The 22736-nt window shown below is 42.6% G+C and overlaps 1 protein-coding gene and 1 long non-coding RNA gene across 8 annotated transcripts in view; both read right to left on the bottom strand.

The window, feature by feature from the left end:
* The window catches only part of nlgn1 (neuroligin 1), a 553113-nt gene that overhangs the window by 364865 nt on the left and 165512 nt on the right, over positions 1 to 22736 (bottom strand). Inside the window, exon 1 of one of the 7 annotated variants that reach the window (XM_077533450.1) lies at positions 19405 to 19985. The exons of the other annotated variants lie outside the window; for them this stretch is intronic. Coding sequence (XP_077389576.1) covers positions 19405 to 19927 — 523 coding nt within the window. The 5' untranslated portion in view covers positions 19928 to 19985. Of the gene's footprint in view, positions 1 to 19404; positions 19986 to 22736 lie in introns of those variants that run through there. 7 annotated transcript variants of the gene reach the window in all.
* Positions 17272 to 17748, bottom strand: LOC144026632 (uncharacterized). The gene is made up of 2 exons (XR_013285248.1): positions 17467 to 17748; positions 17272 to 17315 (listed from the first exon to the last, which is right to left on the bottom strand). It is a non-coding gene; the product is annotated as an uncharacterized LOC144026632 (long non-coding RNA).

Here is a 22736-nt window from a genome sequence, read left to right on the forward strand (position 1 = left end):
CCGGGGCCTGGACCCGTGAGTAAAGGACAAGCTATCTGTCAGGGATGACACAACTGATTTGGAAGGTCTCATCGCTCTCACCATCTGACTGCACAAACGTGTGAGAGAGCGGTGGAGAGAACGTCGCATGGAGCGGCCCAGCTACCCTTCGCATACCACCGAGACGGTCCCAACGAAGCCTGGAGGTGGTCCCAGGCTTGCGACGCCTGTCATAGAGCCAGTGACGAGAGACCAAGTTTCCGGAGAGAAGCCCATACAGAGGACATCTCAGCCAGGCCGAGCGATTGCAACGCATCCAGACTGGGGCCTTCTTCTACTGTGGTCAACTAGGTCACCAAGTATCTTCATGCTCGATCAGACCTCCGCTAGGGCTGGGTATCTTTGTGAACATGGCGATACAATACATGCCTCGATACACAGGTCACGATACGATACGTACCTCGATAGTATACGATACAATTTAACATGATACGATACAATACAATAATATATAGTATGGCCTAACCACTGCTCCTTAGTTTGTTGATCATATACTCATTACTTAACAAAGTCCAAATTTACATATATCATCAATTGGAGAAAACACGCTCTGAGGAAACTAGTCCCTGGGATACACAGGTAGACTTTTGCAAGGTGTGAGAGCAGAGGATTTTCACCATGGTGCTCTTTCCACCAGCTAAAGCCTGGTTCACACATGGCAAGATTTTAAAATTGTCGGCCGATTTCCAATCTTTGACAGACACCACACATGAAGAGAAAAAATCACGGGAGTTCCAGTTTTGAACATACCGTGCGTGGTGTGCGGCCACACTGCACAATAAACACACTCCACACGAGCCGAGTTCATTCAAGAATGTGACGCGAAGTCTCGCAAAACCTCTCGAGATTAAACGTGGCTTCCGAGTCGTCAACATGAGTCGATCTTGGTTTTCAGCCGAAAAAGCAGCATAAAAAGAAAAGGTGTTGTTTAAAGGAGCGTAAATGGGCACTGGTGAGACATCGCTTGCCCTCGGCTCGGTGCTGGCGGCGCGGGCTGGCGTCCCACCCGGAGACCACGTTTATTTGTGGAGAATGTGTGTGCGTGTATATATATATATATATATATATATAAAAAAAGTACAAATAATTAAAAAACTAAAAAGAGTGTAATAGCGCGAGCACGGACATTCTGCTGCGTCATAACTGTTTTGATTTTGGATTCCCCACCGGCTTCCTCACTGGCTCGCTTTCTGATTGGCTGCATGTCATTGTCAATCTGCTGCGCGGAGCAAAATCGGGCCAAAAAATCCAATATGTTGGATATGCCCGATTTCAAGTCGGGGGTCCTTCCGAGCGCTGATATCGGGAGGCGCCGTGTGTGGTGACAATGCACACGGGTGGATTATCTGTGAAGATTATCGCTTGCGTCTCGGCGCGTCCTTACGATTGTCGGGAGGGGAAATTCGGGGCTAAAATCGGGCCAATTCTCCTGCCGTGTGAACCAGGCTCAAGACGATGTCCCTCAGCAAGAACAGAGGTGGTGCCTCTTTGAACTCTGTCATCTCCTCTTCTGCACGGGCCTGTGTTGTTCTGTGTCACATACCAGTATCTGAATTTTACGTGGGTCCAAGTAGGTCAACCAGACTGCAAAAGTTCTTTGCTCTCTTTGTTGGTGGTGGGTCAACTTTTTCTCCAATATGACCATCCTCCTCTTCTAGTGTCTTGTCAGCCACTTCCTCCTCCGAGTCCTCACAATGTAGATATTAGATACATTAATATTTTTATAAAGATAATTAGCACAAATTGAACTAAATACTCTCAAAGACATACAAATAAGTCTTGTAGCCCTTGTAATGTATTGTGTGTGTTATATGATGGGTATGAGTTTTTAACAATACATTTGAAATTATGAACTGCATATGTATTCATGTAACCATAGTATAGGATAACCATAAAATGACTTACTTTAAATGAAAACTGGTTTCTTGCTGCTTCTGTAGTAATTCTCATGTAGATTTCATGTCTTTCTTCATCAGGAAGAAATGGCAGAGCTTTGCATCTTGGATTCAGAGCTGAACAGACATACATTGTTTCTTTCTGATGATCCACCTCTTGCCCAAATCTTGGCAAACAGCTGCTTTGATTTCTTTGACAACCTCACTATCTGAGTGGTTCGCTTGAAAATCACTGAGCAGCTGGGCATGAAGGGGGGGCACAATTGACAATGTTGGACAGTTTTCTTTAGACATCACAAGTGTAGCCATCTTCATGGGCTTCAGTGCATCCACTATCTCCTCCACAGTTGTGATGTCTGACTCACATAAGGTGCACACTTCTTTCTCAGTCTTTATCAGCTCTTTAGACAGAAGGGCAGCGGATATGGCAAGTTGCTGCTCAAAAAATGCTCAAGCATATCACGTGCACTATTCCAGCGACAGTAACAACATCGAGTATAAATTTGTGTTCGGGCAAGTAGAGCAGGTTTTGCTTTTGGCAAAGCACACAGGTGGCTTTGGTGCTACGCCTGAAATAGGTGGCAATGCGTCTCACTCGTCCCAATAAACAACAGGTAGCTTAAGTGCACGCTGAGAAGCCAAGTTGAGACTGTGCGCAAAGCATTTGAAATGTAGCATACCGGCTAGCTCCGCTGCGATGCTCATGTTGCCGGCATTGTTGGTCACTTTAACTCTTTGGATGCGAGGTCCCACTCTTCTACCGCTACTTTTAGTAGTACTCAGCAATGTTGGTCCCGTATGGCTTTCGTGCATAGCTCGTGTTGGTAAAACGTGCGACTTGATTTCCCACTTCTCGCTAACAAAATGGCTTGTGATTGTCACAAAAGATTCTGTGGCTCGTGATGTCCAGCCATCACAGGTCAGTGCTACTCTTAAGGCAGAAGGGAGGGATGATTTGACGTCATCTTTAACTTTAGTATACATCCTTGGTACAGCAAGGTCAGTCATGTACTTACGAGTGGGATCACATAACGCGTCTCCAATGTGTTTGGCATTAGGCGAAAGCCTGGATTTTCCATGACACTATAGGGACATAAATCTTGGGAAATATAACGCACCACTGAATCCGTTATCTTCTGTGCAGTGAGTTAGATGGAAGCTTTGGTTGTCAAACTTGCCAAAGTAGTCTACTTCTGCTTCAGATCATCACAGAGGTTTTTAGCCGGCAATGCTAGCTTTTCAGCATGATGTTGTTGCAAGTGGTAGTGTACACGTTTGTTTTATCAAGTCCCTGGTTTCCTTCTTTGGCTATGAAACCAAAATGTGTCCAAACGTCCGCCTTGAGAGATGATGGTGCGTCCAAAATATTGCTAGCCATTTTTATCATTAACTATTAACTGATACTCAGCGCTAGACCATCGATACAGTACCGTTTTCATTCATATCGATACATATATATGTATCGATATGGTCCTCGAACTGGTCCTCGTCCTCTGAAATGGGCGACGACCAGTGGAGAAGCAGTCAGCCAGTTCCAGCACCAACCACCTATGTACTATGAGAACAATACAGAACTTTTTGATCTGGTTACGGACACTAATGCAAAAAGACTACAACTGTCTGGGGAAGCATGGTGTTTTGGGCAGGTCATTAAGAAAAATGCCCTAATCGATTCCGGGTCCGTCGACTGTTTTAATGATCCAGGAGTTTTAGGGGTCCTTAACTGTCCTCCCCTCCGACTTCGAAAACCTCGACGGGTGTTAGATCTCAACGGAGCCTTCTGGCTGAAGTAATCCGCATTATACCTCCCTTTAATCTAAACGTTTCCGGCAACCATACTTAGACACGGCGCTTCTTGATCATGCCATCTGTCGTGTAACATGGACAGATGTAACCAAGGACGGGACATTCATGAACTAATGTGATGTTACTAACAGCAATAATGAAGTTCAAGAATGTGTATTGATGGAATGAATGCCATGTTATAAGGTGATGTGAGATAGTCGGGTTGTTACATATACAAATCTTCTTTAGTATAATGTCAACTTCATTAACATTTAAACGTGCCTCATCACTGCTTGATAAATATATAAGTTAGAGCCAGCATAACACATAACACATAACACACACACTTATTACACTGGAGAGAGGGTCAAAGGTCAGCCTGTCACAAAAGTGACATGAAAAGTATCTATAATCATGTTTTATACTCCCTTATATCGAGGAGTAAAAGTGCTATATTAATCATCAATGGTGTTTTATGGGCAATATGATATATAAAAAGCTTTAAAAGGGTTTTTATTCATAAGAATAAGGATAAGGAGAGACATGTTTTCCAAGAAGTCACTTTCCACTGTCACAACAACATGATGGAGAGACATGTTTTCCAAGAAGTCACTTTCCACTGTCACAACAACATGATTTACAAGCGGTCACAGGTCACAGTTACAAGACTTTTACAGGAATTTTGAGAAATAGACTTTTGTAATAGGAAGTTTTGCAAGAAGTCACCAGATTTCTCGAGAAGTGAATCATGAGACTGTCAGCACAACATCTCATGAGTCAGTTGTTTTGCTAAAGCCGGTGTAAGGGAAAACGGTCCAATTAATTATTAAATCAATAATTGTTAATTATTAAATTAATAATCAATTGGCTCATTAATTGAAGGAGACTCAAACTTAATATTTAAATTAAGTTGAGCTTGCCTGCGGAGCACCACATCTCTTTTTGATAATTTTATCAGGATAACAGATGAGAACCTCGTTGAATCAGTCATTAAAATGAAGGTTGTGCCCTTACTACAATTTTGTGAGTTCTTTGTTCAGCTTAGAGGTCACTATAAATTGATGAAACACACACACAGTAAACCAGGTTTTGAGTTTTGTGCACGTTTATTCTCTAACCTAGGTGGGATAATCTACTTACCCCGGGTTTTCACTGGATGCGGTTGCGGTGCGGTTGCGGTGCGGTGCGTCTTGACTGCGTGCTCCGGACGGGTCAATTTTTTTGTCAATCCACACCGGCTCCGCACAGCTGCGGTCCGGCAGCTCCGTCGCCGCCCACTTCCCAACGTGTCTCGCGGGACCGCGCGCGCGCGATCATGTGGCATTTCACAACGAGAGGTGGACTTCTTTTGATTTAACATTTTCTTCTTCTTCTGCTATGAGATTCCATGCATAATCCTTTTTTTGGTTGTCCTTGTAAAGTATATTAATAACGAGAGTCGGGTCAGTGCGGGTCCACTCTTTATTTCTGTCTTCCGCGTCCGGCTGCCGCTCAGTACGGCAAGCGAGACGTGCACAACAAGCAATCGCGAACATCAAACTCACAATACATTACAGTCCTTATAAAAAGGATGTGCCGTGTCATATATTATTTTGTGGTTTTCCACCTCCAATATAAACCTCTCCTCGTCCATGTTCGCTGGTGTCTAAACCGTGAATGAGCACATGGCCCGGCGACGCCCACGTCACGTTTTGCTGAAAAACTTGCGAAATAGGAGCTGGCGAGTGTTTTATTCTGAAAGGTAACCGGAAATTTATTTTGAAACTGCCTCGGTCTTCCTGTCCCGCTCGATGCGTTTTGTGCTAGCTTGCCATTTGCCGGAGGCCTACCGCTGCGGCGTCCGGCAAAAATAGAAAAATAGGTCTATCCTTGCGGAAGGCTTGCGGCACGCCGCAGGCCTTCCGCAGTCGACACGCAACGCACCCGCAAGCGGTGTAAACTGCACCATTCGAATGAATGGAATTTAATTGCTTGCGTCGCCGGACCGCACCGCAACCGCACCGCAACCGCATCCGGTGAAAACCCGGGGTTAGAATTTAAAGAAGCAAAACTAACTAATATGATAGGAAATGAAACGAGAACTAAAATAATAAAAATAATCAAAGGGGAAGAAAAGAAGAAAAGAGAAACGGTCTTAACCAAGGTGATGGATTTCTTGAATCAACCAACATGGGACCCATAATCAACCTAGTTTGCACCAATTTGTACTAGGGCGAAGGCCTGCAAAGTTGCACTTACAGATGGGGTTGATCTGAGAAGCAGGACCCTGGATGGAGACTCGCCAAGCCCGTTTGAAGATAGAATGGAGAAGGTTCAGTTCAGGAGAGGGAGAGACAGGTCGTCCGGCTGGCCAACTGAGCGTCACGGGGTCAACCTGCTGGCTGGGAAGAGGCCCTCTTGGTTGAGGCCTCGGTGCTTGGGAAAAGCACCATCCGTTGAGCCTTTGCAGGGACTAAAAGCAGCGTGTTTCGCTGCGCCTGTCGCTACACGCGATGGCTTCTGTGCGTTGCCGTGTGCTGGAGGTTAAGCTAGCTGGGCTAGCCCTTTGTCTGGCAGCCGCGCCGATGGAGACCAGGAAAGAGCCAAGAGGACCCAAGGAGCAGCGAAGAAGCGGGAGCCAAAGAGCAGCGGAGAAGAGAGAGAGCAGCACGCAGGGAGCGTGCTTTTAAATTGGGAGGGCGGCGGCCTCCACCAGGGGTCTGGTGAGACCACAGTGGAAAGTTACCAGCTGGGGGAGGTTTTTGGTAGACTAATCAGATTGAATCTGGATCCCATGTGTGTTAAGATTCTAAGGTCAGAATTCAACCAATGCAACACGTACAATTGAATACCTCAAATGAAATGTTACCTAGCTTACACTGTTAAAACGTGCATACACATGAAAGTTTAGTGGAGAATCTGCCACTGCAATGGAACATTTTCATGACATTTCATGGAGTCAACATTTCACAAATGGCAAACATAACATTTCATAATTCATTGTTCTGTTGTAAAATAAGAAAGTCAAGTTTCTAAGAAGGCTTTTACTGTTCTGATTTGTGTGTGTGTGCGCGTGCGCGTGTCAGTCAGAGCATGTGTGGCTGTTTGTGGGGGATGTTCTTGTGCTCCCCACCCCCCACAGTGGCATGTTCAGGCCACAGGAGCTCAATTCCTTTGGAACTGAGGTTGCAAAAAGTTACAACCGGCCGATAATCGTTACACCGGTACAAACCAGTTGAGACATACACACAAAGGTTATGCCCTGACATAGACCCAGAGAAACTAAGATCAGCCCCCGAGGTTATAAAAAGGTAGAATTGAAGAAGTCTCATTACAAAAAGAAGAGATCGGTAACAGAGTTCTGTTAGTTGAGATTTCTAGAATTTTTGCCCTGGCTGCCTTTGCTAAATTGAGGAATGCCTTTTAACAAGTAAGAAATAGGAGTAATTTGTAGTTGTCAGGTTACTTTGATCTGTTGTTAGAGGATTAGTTTTCCTATTCTTATCTATTGGTTATTAAATTACAAGCAAAGGGATTAGATAGCCAGATTCCTCAATTTTTCCCTTTAGACCTTTTTTTGGTCTATAGGCTATTTGACCTCGGTGGTTTATTACAGATTAGCTAACCTGTTTTAACCACTTATCAAAAGAATAATACCTTTTCAAAGCTTTTGCCCTTTCTTTTACTTTGTTGAACTTTGCCATTTGTCACCATGGAACACAGGAGCACCTCATGCATTGTGAGTATATGAAGTTTAACCTGTTTTAAGATTACTTTGTGTATTGTTGTGATATATTCATAATCAATATATAATCTCTATTGAATGATTTTGCTTTGCTATTGATTTGAATATTAATCATGGAATAAATCAAGAAAGATTGGTTTAGAATTTTTATGTGTATTGTCACATTAATCATTGACTTCTTAAATCCTAATTTCACTTTCCTACTTTAAAACCTTAATTACTATGAGAGTCATACTTTGAAATTCCTTAACTATCTCTTACCGAAATAGATAACAATTCTAAATAAGTGGTAGCTGTATTCCTTAAATCCTATAGTGTTACTTCGGCTTAAAATAAGTAAAATAAAACAAGCCCTTGCGGACCTAACAAGGTCAGCTAAAATTATTTAGGTCTAAACAAGTTCAACCGATCATTAGAAGAGGAGCCGCTATAAAAAGAGTGTGATTAGATTTCTATCCTTAAATCAATAAAGGTTACTCTTTAAGGGTGTTAATCTAATGTAAGATGGGGCTGACGCTCTAAAACTGGGGCGGTGAGAACCTAAACGAATCCTTTTCGACGCCAGCTTGGAAAGTCCCCGTCACCTCCGTAAACTCCGTGTTACTAAGGTTGGAGCCAAAGGGAGATTTTAACTCTTTATAACAGAGAGTTGGCCAGGTAAGCGAGATCAGAGACATCACAATCTGCCCCTGTCCTTTTCAGTCTTCCATGGTTAAAGATGCATAATCCTGACATTAACTGGGACCTCCCTGTCATAGAGGTGACATAGAGTGTTTTCTGTCATTCCCACTGCCTAAAGTCTGCTGAGGACGTCAGTCAAGCATTTGACAAACCTAATCTTGAGGTCATTGAGTTGGATAACGTTCTCTCCAAGTATCATGACTTGAAAAAAAGTATTCAGCAAAGACCGAGCCCAATCCTTGCCTCTACATTGTCCCTATGACTGCGCTATAAACCTTGTCCCGAATGCCCCATTACCAAATTCCAAACTGTACCAGGTGTCCCAACCCGAGCAGGAAGCATTACACACATACAGAAAGTAAGTCACTCAGTGCCTGTTTGATCCGCCCTTTATCTTGGCTGGTGGATGCTGGGTTCTTCTTCTTCATTGATAAGAAGGACAAAACCTTACGTCTGTGTGTAAATTACCGGGGCCTTAACGACATTACGGTCAAAGATATTTATCTTTGAATACCGCTATTGGAGTCAACATTCGCTCCCTTACAAACTTCAATGGTGTTCACAAAATTTGATCTCCAGAGTGCATACCATTTGGCGAAGATCAAAGTGAGGGGTGAGTGGAAGACAGCCTTTAAGACTCCGTTTGGTCACTTCGACTCTGCCCTTCGACTCTGTAATGCCCCAGCTGTTTTCAATGGCTAATAAACAATGTGTTGAGAGACATGCTCAATCAGTTTTGTTTCGTCTGCCTCAACGATATCTTAATCTTTTCCAAAGAGCTCAATGAACACCGTACCATCAAAGCTTATTGGAGAACCAATTTTATGTGAAGGCTGAAAAATGTAACTTCCATTCTGAGTCAGTGCAATTCCTGGGGTTCATTGTAGAGAAGGGTCACTTAAGAGCAGACCCTGCAGATCCAATCAGTGATTGACTGGCCAACCCCAACCACGAGGGAGCAGTTACTGTGGTTTTTAGGCTTCACAAATTTTTATCGGTGCTTCATACAATATTACAGCCAGAGAGAAGGACCTCTGACGAGGCTCACATTAATTAAGGTGCAGTTTAAACGGAGCCCCGAAGATGAGTCCATCTTTGTCAAACTCAGATTTATTCACATCTCTGTCGGTGTTGAATCATCCTAATCCCGAACTCTCTTTTGTTGTTGAGGTTGATACATCGGACTCCGTAGTGGGAGCAGTCCCCTCACAGCACTTCCCGGTAGACCAGAGGCTCCACCCCCGTGCCTTCTTTCATGTTTGTCCTCTCAGACTGTGTCTTTGTGTTTCAACTGCCTGATGTAATCAGTTGATTCATCCGCTTGTCTCCACTACCCAATGAATGATCGTTAGCTTAATAGCTCCACGTCTTTTGATCCAAAATCCTTTTTCGCCGTTTCTGGTCTAGTTTCTGCTGCTCGTGGGTACATTTCGTGCGAACCGCTTCGTTCATGACTTACCGGGCACTCCATATTTAGCGTTTGGCCCTGGCTGATGCAAGAGCTTGTTCTCTTTGTCATCTTCACTGTTAGTGCAGGTGTTCTTTGATGGTTGCATCACCTTCAGTTGAAACTGTTATACAAATAAATAATTGTCAAAACTATTATTTGTGTGATCTTGTGTCCATTCTTAATCGTAGCTTGATCGTTAGCATGTACAGATTAGCCACTCTGAAGTTGCAAAACACCATAGGCACCTGGCATTGATTGACACCGCACTTGGTCGAAAACACAAATGTTTTCCCAGCCACAGGCCCACAAAAGTAAGTGAACAGCATGTGCGTAAAAAGTTCCTCCCTCCATAGCAGGGGTCACCAAATGGCGGCCCGCGGTCTAGTTCCGGACCCCGAGATCCTTTTATCCAGATCTCCAAGAATATGTACTGGGTGGGAAATATATACTCAGTTTTACCGATAGACAATTTTTGAATAGGCGCGTGCGAGGGCAGCTATGCTTGAGCCAGGGTCCTTTGATAGAGTTCAAAATAGGTTTACATGTCCTGTCTCCTATCTATATAATTAAAATTAAAACTGTCAGCCCAAGCCTGCAGTCGCAGTGGTTGAATGCTCACCGCGCCTTGCGTCACCCCGTGCTGGCCAGGAGCGCTCGTGTTTTGGGGTTTACGTGTCCTGCCTGTATCTTCATAATTAAAATTAAGACTTCCACCGAGACAGTTGCGGTGGGCATTCATCCACCGCGCCGTATGTCCGGCACCTGCCGCACCAGCCACCAGTGCTTGAGTGGAGTTTTGCCCGCTGCCCCGCTGTGATACGGTCTCGATCAAAATGGGTTTACGTGTCCTGCTTTGTACAGTGGTACCTCTACTTCCGAACGCCTCTTCATACGAAATTTTCAAGTTACGAAACGCCTCAACAGGAAAATATTGCCTCTTGTTACGAAATAAATTTCAAGATACGAAAGGTAAAAACACAGTACCGAACGCAACATACTTTCAGCTATGGCTATTACCTAGCATTTTTCTGGCATCCCATTGTCTAAGAGGAACCTCTACCTTATGTATCAATGAGCGTATATAATAGATAATAGATCGGTGTCTATGCATCTTTCTGGCATCCCATTGTCTAAGCGTAACTTCTACCGTATGTATCTATGAGCATAGATAATAGATAGATAATAGATCAGTGTCTATTAACGGTGTAAATTTCTCCAATCAAGACGGTTCGATACGCATCTCGATACATGGGGTGCGATCCGATACAAGGACGGTTCGATTTTAAAATGAAACAATTCGGTTCAGTTCGATTCAGTAGGATTACGATTCGATGTTCGATTCAGTAGGATTACTATTCGATTCGGTTTGATTCGGTGTAGCGGTGCACCGATTAATTACTGCGAATTATTGCGAAAATCTGCTTTTATTTTGTAAATACAGCGATCTGTAATGTTCTAACATGTTGCAGACCAAATTAGTAACTATCAGTCTTTTAAATTGCTGTTTTATACATCTGCCTAAATACTCCACTCGTAAGTTGTAACTACTAATTAATCTATTTTTCAAAGTGCCACCTTGCTACATGTAAACTAATTAACTTAATGATTATACAGGCCAATTTTTGAGTAGCACTCAGAAAAAAAACCTTATGAGAGAAAATTTATATACACATTCTTACTGAGTAGATAGATAGATAGATAGATAGATAGATAGATAGATAGATAGATAGATAGATAGATAGATAGATAGATAGATAGATAGATAGATACTTTATTTGTTAATTTATGTATTAATCCCCCTAAGGGGAAATTTAGTTGTCCATCAGTAGCACCAGGAAAATAAATAGACAACAACAAAAAGACATCTCGAAAGTACTCAATATGTAAGAACCCGACAGTTTACATCACTACTAATTATTATAAAAATGGATAGCAGCTGGAATAAAACATTTCTTCAAGCTCTCAGACGATTGCTCCTTTGAGCAGACGCGCCGTGTTGCTGAGCATAACCTGCAACTTTCTCCCCAAGCAGCAAATATGCATTTTAGAGCTTCTCCCACACTTATTTTATAGTTATTAAGACAAACGCACACCACACAGTGCTGTGTTCGCTGTAAAAGAAAATACTACTCACTTCAGCATGATCGGCCCATGTTGGGTTTTTTTTTACGTCCGTACAGTATCAGCATGCGGATCCACCTCTGGCCATGGTCTTTCTTTTTTAAGCTTTGAAACAGTACAGCATGGTAGTATTTTCATTTAATTCTCTTAACTCGAGAGTTATTGTTGTAATGTACAAACGCGTTCGGGTCGGCTAGCATCGATTAGCATGTTTCCAGCGAGGGACTTGAATGGTGCACACTTCTCTCGTAAGCACAGATCTACATATGACACTGCATTATTAGTGCGCTTCTGATGTATAGGCGCACGAAAATCCATATGATAAGGAAGTCAACGGATGAGCAGCTTTTGGGGACGCTAATGTTTTCATCATGTCCTCACTCCTGAAAGCCCTCATTCGCCACAACGCAGTAAGTGTTTAAGTTTATTACTTTTCTCTGGTCGAGTTGTGGGCCTTTTAATTGGAAGAAGTCCTGTCTCTCTCTGTGGGGTTAAACACCACAGTTTCTGTACATCTGTCGTACTCGCAGTTGACAGTCTTTGAACATGGCGACACTTTTACCAGCATTCCATTGTTCGTATAAAATTAACATCTCTTCCATACTTTGGACATGAAATTTGCCGGAGCACGTTGTGTCCGCGTCTTCAACACTTTCCTCCCAAAACCGAAAGCAAAAGTGCTACCCTACTGTAGTTGTCCACTACGGCGACAAGTCTCGCATGATTTTTTTTTTTCCACCCACGCACAAACACCGCTTCCCGGGAGAAGTCTCGCGTGACTTGGAGTCGAGGAAATGCAGTTTGAACAGCTCGCTTGTGAATAATATTCTCATTCATTCAGGAGGACATTTAATTTTTAAGGCACTGAATTGAGAGCAACTGGACTGTTTTGGTTGTTTTATAAGACAGCCTGATTTCATATATCAGCAACATAAAACCGATTTATGACGTCTTGATCGGGCCATCAACCGGCACAAGCTATTTTTAGACCGATACAGTAGTCCGTGTGCCGGCGCACTCGCATCATTGAACTCAAAATCGGATTCCCGGTTTGAATCGGTTTTGTTACACCCCTAGTGTCTATGCATCTTTCTGGCATGCCATTGGCTAAGAGGAACCTTGTATGTATCAATGAGCGTAGATAATAGATAGATAATAGATCGGTGTCGATACAGCATCCTCGTCATTCATCCCTCGGGCCATGAGGTGTTCCGGTAAATGTATTAACTAACGGCCGACGAATTTGTGCAAAAATTCAAACAATTGGTGATTGATGAAGGCACAGTAAGTTTTTAATTGCGACGAGACGGGCCTTTTTTGGAAAAAGATGCCTCGCCGTACCTGAAGTTTCCATGAAGTTTTAAATTTGTTGAAAAGAATCATCCAGAAAAAGTGTTCACCAGTCGGGCGATCGCTCATTAAGATAATGTTTGCCTTGCACATTTTCGAAGGATTGTTTAGAAAAAAATAAAAAAATAAAAATCCTTGGATCAGTTCTTTACAAAACATAAGGCAAAAAACCCTCCTGAGAGAGAACATGAACCAAAGAGGGCAAAAAATGATGAGGACAGCAGTTAAAAGGTAAATGATCATTTCTATTCTTTACGCTATTCTTTGTTACATTACGCACAACTCTCATTTATTGTGCAATAATCTAATTGGAACATGTATTTGTTACATTTTTTTGATACATTTTTATGCTTTATAAAACATGGCAATATGTCTGAATTTTAGGAGGCTTGGAACATATAAGAGCATTTACATGGAAAATGCGTCTCTAATTACAAAATTTTCTACTTAAGAACTTTCTTCCAGAACCAATTAATTTCGTAAGTAGAGGTACCACTGTATGGTTGTTCGTCTCTGTGTGCCCTGTAGTTGGCTGGCAACCAGTCCAGGGTGTCCCCCGCCTACTGCCCAGAGCCAGCTGAGATAGGCCTCAGCTCCCCCCGCGACCCTTTTGAGGAATAAGCGGTCAAGAAAATGGATGGATGGAAGGTACCACTGTATCTTCATAATTAAAATTAAGACTGTCTATCCCGAATCAGATGTGCTGTTAAATGCTCAGCGCGCCGTGTGTCCGCCAGACGAATAGACCCAGCGGGCTGGCGAAGGCCACGAGCTGCAATCCGCGAACTCCCGTAGACGAAATAGATTTCAGCCTCATATCTTCATCATAGTGTCATTTCTAACAGCTGTTTTATTTATTGTTGTTGTTAATGTTGCATGTGGGTTAATGTTGAGTGCATGTTATTATTTATTTATTTATTTATTTATTTATTTATTTTTTAGGAAACATACCGGCCGGGAAAAAATGGATGGATCACCGTTATATTTTTTTCTCTCAAATAAATGTTTTGGCTATTAGTTTAATTATATGTTATTATTATTGTTACTATTAGGGTTGTCACAAGAACCGATACTTCGGTGCCAGGTCGATGCCAAGATTCTGAAAATGTGACGATACTGCCTTTTCTACGATACCCGAAGTACCGTTGGTATCGAGGCCGCGTCTTTTGTGTTGTTTTGGAGGTGTTTATTTATTTTACTATTATTATTTTTTTAATACCACACGCACTCACTCACACAAGCTTACATCATGTAAACTGGGTGGATATGAGCGCTTATCTGGCAACCCACGTTACGTCTAATGACGTCACGTGACTACCCTCCCGCTGCTACTAAGTAGTGCAACATGCGTGCAACATGACAGTAGCCCGCACATCTGCGTCGTCTTCAACTGCAGCGGCCCCTCAATTAGTTGAGAAGAAAAAACACCAAAGTCTCATATAGAAGTACTTTGGATTTGAGGTTGATGCGCAGGGATTGAGATGCCGAAACCGTTTCCAGACGAAAGGGGAACACATCCAACTTAGCGAAACATGGACATCCAGACTTGTACAAAGAATTCAAGGCAAGTGCATTTGAATTCCCGTGTTATCATTGTTGTCCATATCTAAACTAATAACGTTAGTATGATGACCCCACACTCAATGAGCTGCTTGGCGAAGTAACGTTAGCGTTATGTTCAGCCTTGTCTGTCCTTCAGTAATGTCATTTTTAAATACAGTAAATTAATACATTACAATAAAAGAATGTGTAATCCTGCTCGTGTAGACAATTACACTTTAACATACGTATATTTGTCAGTAGCGTATGCACAAGAATTTCTTAGGCATACACAATAATACATCCTCATACTCACATATACAATTTTCATAACACTTTCATTACAATAATGCTCTTGAACTTTACTTTTAAACATTTTTTTAAAGTCAACAATTGACTTGCATCTTTTCAAGTCATTACCAAAATGATTCCACAAATTAACACCTCTTACAGAAACACACCTTTGCTTAATATTTGTTCTTATTTTGATTTTTTTTTTTGATTTTTTTTTGGTAGACACTTGTACCCCTTATGTCATATAAGGACTCTCTCTAATTTCAAATGTCTTCTGAATACTATGGCAGAGTAGATTGTTGTAAGCTTTATACATTATTTGTGCTAGTACATGCACAGTATTTTTATTTTATTGTTCACTCTATTGTTTAATACATTAATGCACAGTATTACTATTTTAATGCTTTAAAGCTACATGCTAATTGTTCTGTTTAAGCACGCAGTGTCATTGTTTGTTGTTCACTTCTAATAAAGGAGTGTATGTTGAAGTACATAGAATTTATTGCTTATTTTCTGTTTTTACCGTGATATCGAAATGGCATCGAGAATCGTGGAATTTCAGTGGTATCGGCATCGACTACTACATTTCTGGTATCGTGACATCCCTAGTTACTATTATATAACGTTTGAACACTGAGAGTGCCTACTGTATTTAAATAAGAGATACAGTATATGAGAAAATGTTAATAAGTGGGAGAAAAGTGCATGAATGAAGTGTGTGGAGAAGTCAGAAAAATAGATGCAGAAAAGTGAATGGTGGCGTATGCTTTAATTTTACCGGCATCTGTGCTATGAGCCCCCTGTAGCTCACTACGCATGCAGTGGATTTTGGACACAACACATAAATCCTTTTACTCACTCCGGAATGCTCAAAGACTGGAAGCAATGGCAGATACGCTATTTGAAGATAAAGGAGCGCAACATAAGATCATTCAAAATCCCTTGTCATCTACAACAAAAACAAAAGCAGAATTGCACAGCACCATCCAGAGAGCCTAGTGTGTTTCGCTAGCAGCAGATGAATCAATCAACTGATGTAAGTGACAATCCTCAGCTTTTGGAGTATGTCCGATTCAATCATGAAGAGACTAAAACATTTATAGAGGACAGTTTGGGGATCACTGCTTTGAAAACATATACGACAATAGTCATTGATTCATATCGTTATCCATCAATCCCATACATATGTCTGCACACTCCATGCTCAATTCATCTTGAATGTCCGTGTGTAGATTGCGGCTAGTCCCAGTCATTTGGAACTGGTGAATCGGTCCCCAGATGCAACCAGCAGGCCCACCCCACCAGGCAAGCAGCCAAGGCAAGCGCATGTTCTCTCCTTCACCAGTAGCGTCTTCTCTGACCTTGGATCAGCTTTCACATGTTGTGGCTTCCAGAAGAGTAGACTGGCTTTCATTCTGCCCATTGCTTCCAAGCAATATGCCTCGATTCTGGTCAGCTCAGCCAACACTGTTGCCAGTGTCCGATGTTGCTTATGCTCTATGAGAGCTACATAGCGCTTCATAGAGCACTCCTGAGCCACCAAGGCCAGCTCACCCAGCAGAGCGGCCCACGCCAACCACATTCCAGGAAACAAACTCCACCAACCCCATTTTGAATATTGACAGCCGATTCATTGTAGCCACAATACAACCTTATCATGACAGACTTGCACGTTACAACAAATGTTCAAACCGAATTAGAGCCAGACAATATTTAGATTCTTACGGAAATATAACTTGTATAAAGAAGAGTTAGCCTTGGCAATGTCAGCAAGTAATCATATACAACTCCAGTTTTGCCCCAATTATTTACAGTAGAACTATTTCCAATTTCTACATTTCACAAAAAATTTGACCGGTGTCTGTGCGTGTGTTTGTATGTGTTTTGAACTATTTATAGGTGAGTATTTTTGTGTGCATGCATTCCCCCTACAATTTATCGTCTTTTTTTTTTTTTTCTGTGGTAAGAGGTGAAACATTCAACAGGTGCAAAGGTACATGGCATGATACACCACCCACGACCCAACATCTTCTTGTGGGCATCTTCTTTTTCCGAGGAGGCTTCAATTTTTCAAGTTTAAGCTTGGCCAGATGACTGTCAGGGCGCCCTACTCTCCAACGGCACATCATCATCATCCTCCCAAATATAGAGTTAAAGCCCATGGGAACGGGGAACCCACGTTATATATACATATATATATATATATATGTGTGTGTATATGTATATATATATATATATATATATATATATATATATATATATATATATATATATATATATATATATATATATCCATATATATATATATATACATATATATATATATATATATGTAGTGTTTTCAACAGAGATGTTGGTGACACCAAGCTAAACCACAAATGAAGACCCTGGAGTGGAGTTGCAGCGTTTAATTGTCTTCATAAGCATGTGGTGAAAACTGTAAACACAAAAACACCAAGCCAATCGCCACACTGTAACGTCAACACAAAGAAAACAAGGTGCATCGATCTCATCACAACGATGATTCGATGAAAATAAACATTAATATCCATGCTAGCAAGTACAAAGTATAATAAAATGAAACTTACGGCATTCCTGCCTGACAATTCTACGTGGATGGCGCTGGATAGTGTTTAGGCTCGGCCCTTGTGTTGTCTCTGTTCGTGCAAGATGGCGTCCCGGAAGTACGTCATTGAAAACCGGAAGTACGACATCAAAAACCGGAAATATGTTAAACGATACTATTTTCCTTCTAACATAAATCAAATTGTTAATTACCATCCAAACAAAAATCCTTTTTATATAATGAACATGAATATATATTTTTAACATTATAATTTAAAGCAATAAACTCATTTACATCAAAAAAGCCATGGAGGCAACACACTCCCCGCCTGGCCTCTCGAGGCCACTATACTCAAAACATTACACATTCAAGTCCTTTTGCAGAAGAAGAATCACTTCTGTCACTGGTCGGATAAAAGTCTTTAGATTGCCTTGGTCCCACGCCTTTACCTCAATCTTTCTCACTCGTTTGTCTTTGCTCGGGAATGTGGCGGTGACTCTTGCCAGGGGCCAACTGTTTCTTGTGACCTGCTTATCCTTAAGCAGAACTAGATCATCGACCTGTAGATTTCTGCGAGACTCAGTCCATTTTTGTCTTTGTTGCAATGTGGGCAAATATTCTCGCCTCCAGCGTGTCCAGAACTGATTGGCAAGAGCTTGAACCCATCTCCACTGCTTGGTATATAGGTCTTTGTCCATGAAGTATCCGGGTGGGGGTAACAGGCAAGATTTCTGCGTAATGAGCATCGACGGAGATAGGATGAAGGGGTTCTCTGGATCAGACGAAACTGGAAGAAGTGGCCGAGCATTGATAATGGCTGTGATTTCGGCCATGAGTGTACACAGCACTTCATGCGTCAGTTGCACTTTATTTTGGAGGAGCATTGAGTCCAAGATTCTTCGGGCGATGCCAATCATGCGCTCCCAAGATCCTCCCATATGGGAGGCGTGTGGCGGATTGAATTCCCATCTACAATCCTGGTCGGTTAGGTACTGTTGCATGGAATTATCCTTTCTTAATTCCTTTGAAGCGCCAATGAAATTGGTGCCACGATCAGAAAACAACTGTTTTGCGGGACCTCTTAGTGCAAAGAAACGACGGAGGGCATTTATACAGCTAGATGCGTCTAGAGATTCGATCACCTCAATGTGTACAGCTCTCAAGCTCATACAGGCAAACATGAGGGCCCACCGTTTGCTTTCAGCTTGCCCGCCCCTGGTGCGTCTGGTAGTTATGGACCAAGGCCCGAAGACATCGAGGCCAACGTAGGTAAAGGGAGGACAGGCTTTGAGTCGTTCTGGTGGAAGGTCCGCCATGTACTGTTGTTCTTGTTTACCACGTAATTTGCGGCATGTTACGCAGTTGTGGATTACTGAATTGACTAGTCTTTTGCCACCTAAAATCCAAAGTCCAGCAGATCTAATTGCTCCTTCCGTCAGGTGACGACCTTGGTGCTTCACTTGCTCATGGTAGTGACGAGTGAGCAAGAGAGAAACGTAACTGCCTTTGGGAAGGATGACAGAGCTTTATTCCAAGTTATCTATTTCTGAGTGTTTGAGTCGACCTCCAACAGAAATTAGACCATTCTGTAAGATTGGGTTGAGTTTTTGTAAGGAGCTTTGTTTTGGCATTGGCTTCCTGGCAGCCATTGCAGAAAGCTCTTTCTCAAAATGAGCCTTTTGTGTCTCTTGAGGATGAAGTTTTTTGCCTGAGCCATCTCATCGGTTGTTCGAGGTATATGGCATTTGTGCCAGCCGTTGCATTCACTGTTTAGGTTAGTGCCGTTGAAGGATTTTGCCATGTGGATAAGATTTGCAGTTGCTCTGACCAAGGACTTAAATGTTGAAAAGTGCTCAAAACGTTTAGTGATGAGCGGTTGGAGGTATGTGACGTACGATTTAACTTCTGGCTTTATTTCACAATCTTTTTCTGGTTCAATCAAGTCAAACATTCCACTTACTTGTGTTGTCCTTGTGGGAGGACGGTGGATGAAGACTGGTCCGGTGAACCATGTGGACTTTACCAGTTGAGCTGCTGACAAGGACCTGGATGCATTCTGCTGGGTTTTCCTCAGTGCGCACATAGTGCCATTGTTCGGGTTTTGACGATTGATGAATCCGCTGTACTCTGTTGTGGACATATGTGTAGAACCTTTTTGACATGTTACATATATAGCCCAGCACTACCTTACTGTCTGTATAGAAATGCACTGCATCAAAACACAAGTCCATCTCTTCCTTGATGAGATCAGCCATTTCTACTGCCAAGACTGCAGCACATAATTCGAGCCTTGGTATTGTCGGCCCTGACAGGGGAGCAAGCTTGGCTTTTCCCATTATGAATCCGACTTGTACTTTGCCATTTGTCTGTACTGCTTTTAAATAAGCTACAGCTCCTATCGCCTTAGTTGAAGCATCTGCAAATAGACAAAGTTCTCTGCGGGTTGCTGTACTGAGTGAGGTGCATGTGAAAGCTCTAGACATGCAATTCCTTCAAGTCCTGAAGAGAATTTCTCCATGTCTCCCACTTGCTTTGTTTGACCTCTGGGAGTGGTGTGTCCCAATCTGAACATTCTGCAGTGAGCTCTCTGAGGAGAGCTCGTCCTTGAATCATGAATGGTGCTAATAGACCAAGTGGATTAAAAATACTCTTGACAGTCGATAGTACACCCCGTCGAGTGAACGGTTTGCTTGTAGTAGTAACTGAGTAAGTGAATGTGTCTGTCTTTGTCTCCCAAATGAGGCCAAGACTTCGCTGTGATTGCATTTCGTCATCATCTAAATTCAAGTCCTTTGCAGATGGTGCACAATCTTCGGGACTAAAGGCTTGCATGACTTCAGGTGAGTTAGAAGCGAACTTATGCAAGCGCAGGTTGGATTCAGCAAGTGAAGCTTGAGTTCTTCGAAGCAAGTCTATCACCTCTGCTGGGGAGGATACAGAGATCAAGCCATCATCTACATAAAAGTGCCTCCACACGAAATTGACAGTGTCGGGACCATGGTCCTTTGCTCCTGCGCAGATGGCCTTGCGTAGTCCGTAAACAGCTACGGCTGGAGATGGCGAGTTGCCAAATACATGGACTTTCATTCGATAATCGATTACTTCCTTATTCACGTCATTGTCCTTGTGCCACAGAAAGCGAAGGAAGTTGCGGTGGTCTTCTTGAACTCTAAAACAGTGAAACATTTGCTGTATATCGGCCATTACAGCAATGCTCCCTTTCCGAGAGCGGAGCAATACCCCAATCAGTGTATTATTCAAGTCGGGGCCTGTAAGGAGAACATTGTTGAGCGAGACACCGGCAAACTGGGCACTTGAATCGAAAACAACCCTGATTTGATTCTTTTTTTTGTGGGTGATACACTCCAAATGTGGGAAGATACCAGCACTCTTCCCCTTCGTTTAGTGAAGGTGGTATTTCAGCATGGTCATTGGAGAAGATCTTCTCCATGAATGTCACATATTGTTCCTGCATTTCAGGTTTCCTGCTTAAGTTACGTCTTAGGGATGAGAATCTACCGATGGCCTGTTCCTTGTTGTTTGGCAGTTGCCGGCGAGGATTTTTAAAAGGAAGTGGGGCGACCCAGCTGTTATCTTCATCTCTGTACATAGCATCGTCCATTATTTTTAGGAAGAGTGTGTCCTGAATTGAGAGAGCTGGTTTGTTGTCGTTTTCCGTCCTGTTGAACACTGTTTGTCCTAGCGTCTGTTCAGGTGCCGTTCTTGACCTGTTTGTGTGGTGTGTTTCCTTCAGTTGAACAAGACTGTTGCATGGTTCAAAAATAGTAGGGCGACCATTTTCCAGAACAACTGTTTTGAAAGAACTAACTGTTGGCTTGTGCAGTTTACCTAAGCACACCTCTCCGACGACGACCCAGCCTAAATCTAAGCGTTGGGCGAATGGCGCATTGTGAGGGCCATTAATTCTCTGCCTGACCTTATGTGCCTGTAAAATGTCACGTCCTAATAGCAGAAGTATTTCGGCGTTAGGGTCAAGTTCTGGGATGTACTTTGCTATGGACTGGAGGTGTGGCTGGTGTATCACTGCACCCGGAGTTGGAATTTCACTCCTGTTGTTGGGAACGTCTTGACACTCAATGAGCGTTGGTAAGGGGACAACTACTGACCCATCCAGTGACTCAATTTGAAAACCTTCCGCCATTTTGCCCCACGTTTCAACAATACCAGAGCATGTTTTAAGGTTGTAAGACAACGGCTCGTATTTAATGTTGAAAATTTCAAAAAACTCTGTTCTGGCTAAGGAACGGTTACTCTGATCATCTAATATCACGTAAGCTTTGATAGCCTTGTTCTTGTGACCTTTGGGGTACACCCGTGCGAGACATATTTTGGAACATGAACGACCTAGCTGGCCTAGACCGCACACGTCTGTGCAGCTTGTTGTGACGTCCACTACCTTTTCTTCCTCCCCGCCATTCTCTTGAGCCAGTGGAGGAGCCTCGTTAGTCTGTGATGAAGGACCATAGTGCATGGCTGTGACATGACTGGTACAATTACATTCAGAGCACTTTACTGTAGACTGACAGTCCTTTGCAAGATGAGTGTCTGAAGTGCAGCATTTAAAGCATATTCCTCTCTCTTTAAGGAAGGCTTTTCTCTCCTCATGTGGTTTTTTCCTAAATGTTCTGCAATTTTCGAGTCGATGAGGCTTATTATACAGTGGGCAGTTCTTGTCAAGGTCTTTAAGGGGTGAAATATCGGTTTTGTGTACAGCAGTCTGTTTACTACTCTTAAAGTTCCCCTTTTCTGATTTGAGCTGTATTTGGCTGTTCTATTGGTTAAAACTGGGATCATTGCGCTTTTTTGCCTCTTTGCATATGAATTTGCAAAAATATTAAAAATGTGGGAAGCAGCCTTGATTTTCCTCTTTGTACTGGGAGCCGTGGGACATCCACCTTTCTTGAAGTCCATATGGGAGTTTGTCTACTACTGGTCCAATTCCACGAGATATATCTAGAAATAGCAGACCAGGGAGGTATCCATCTTCCTTGGCACCTTGAATCTCTTGCAGCAGGTCTCCTAGCTCACGCAACATGACGTTGTCTTTGGCTGTTATTTTTGGAAAACTGTCTAATCGGTTGAAAAGTGACTTTTCAATTATCTCGGGTGCTGCGTAACATTCATTCAGTCTCTCCCATGCTTTACGCAAAGCGAACAAGGGGTTGTTAACGTATACTGAACGAATGCGTTTCACCTGTTCGCTTGACTCTTTCCCTAACCATTTTGTCATCAGATCTAGCAGCTGAGTAGGACTAAGTTGAACTTCAGCTG

Source organism: Festucalex cinctus, chromosome 10, assembly GCF_051991245.1.
Source record: "Festucalex cinctus isolate MCC-2025b chromosome 10, RoL_Fcin_1.0, whole genome shotgun sequence".
Lineage (NCBI taxonomy): Eukaryota > Metazoa > Chordata > Actinopteri > Syngnathiformes > Syngnathidae > Festucalex > Festucalex cinctus.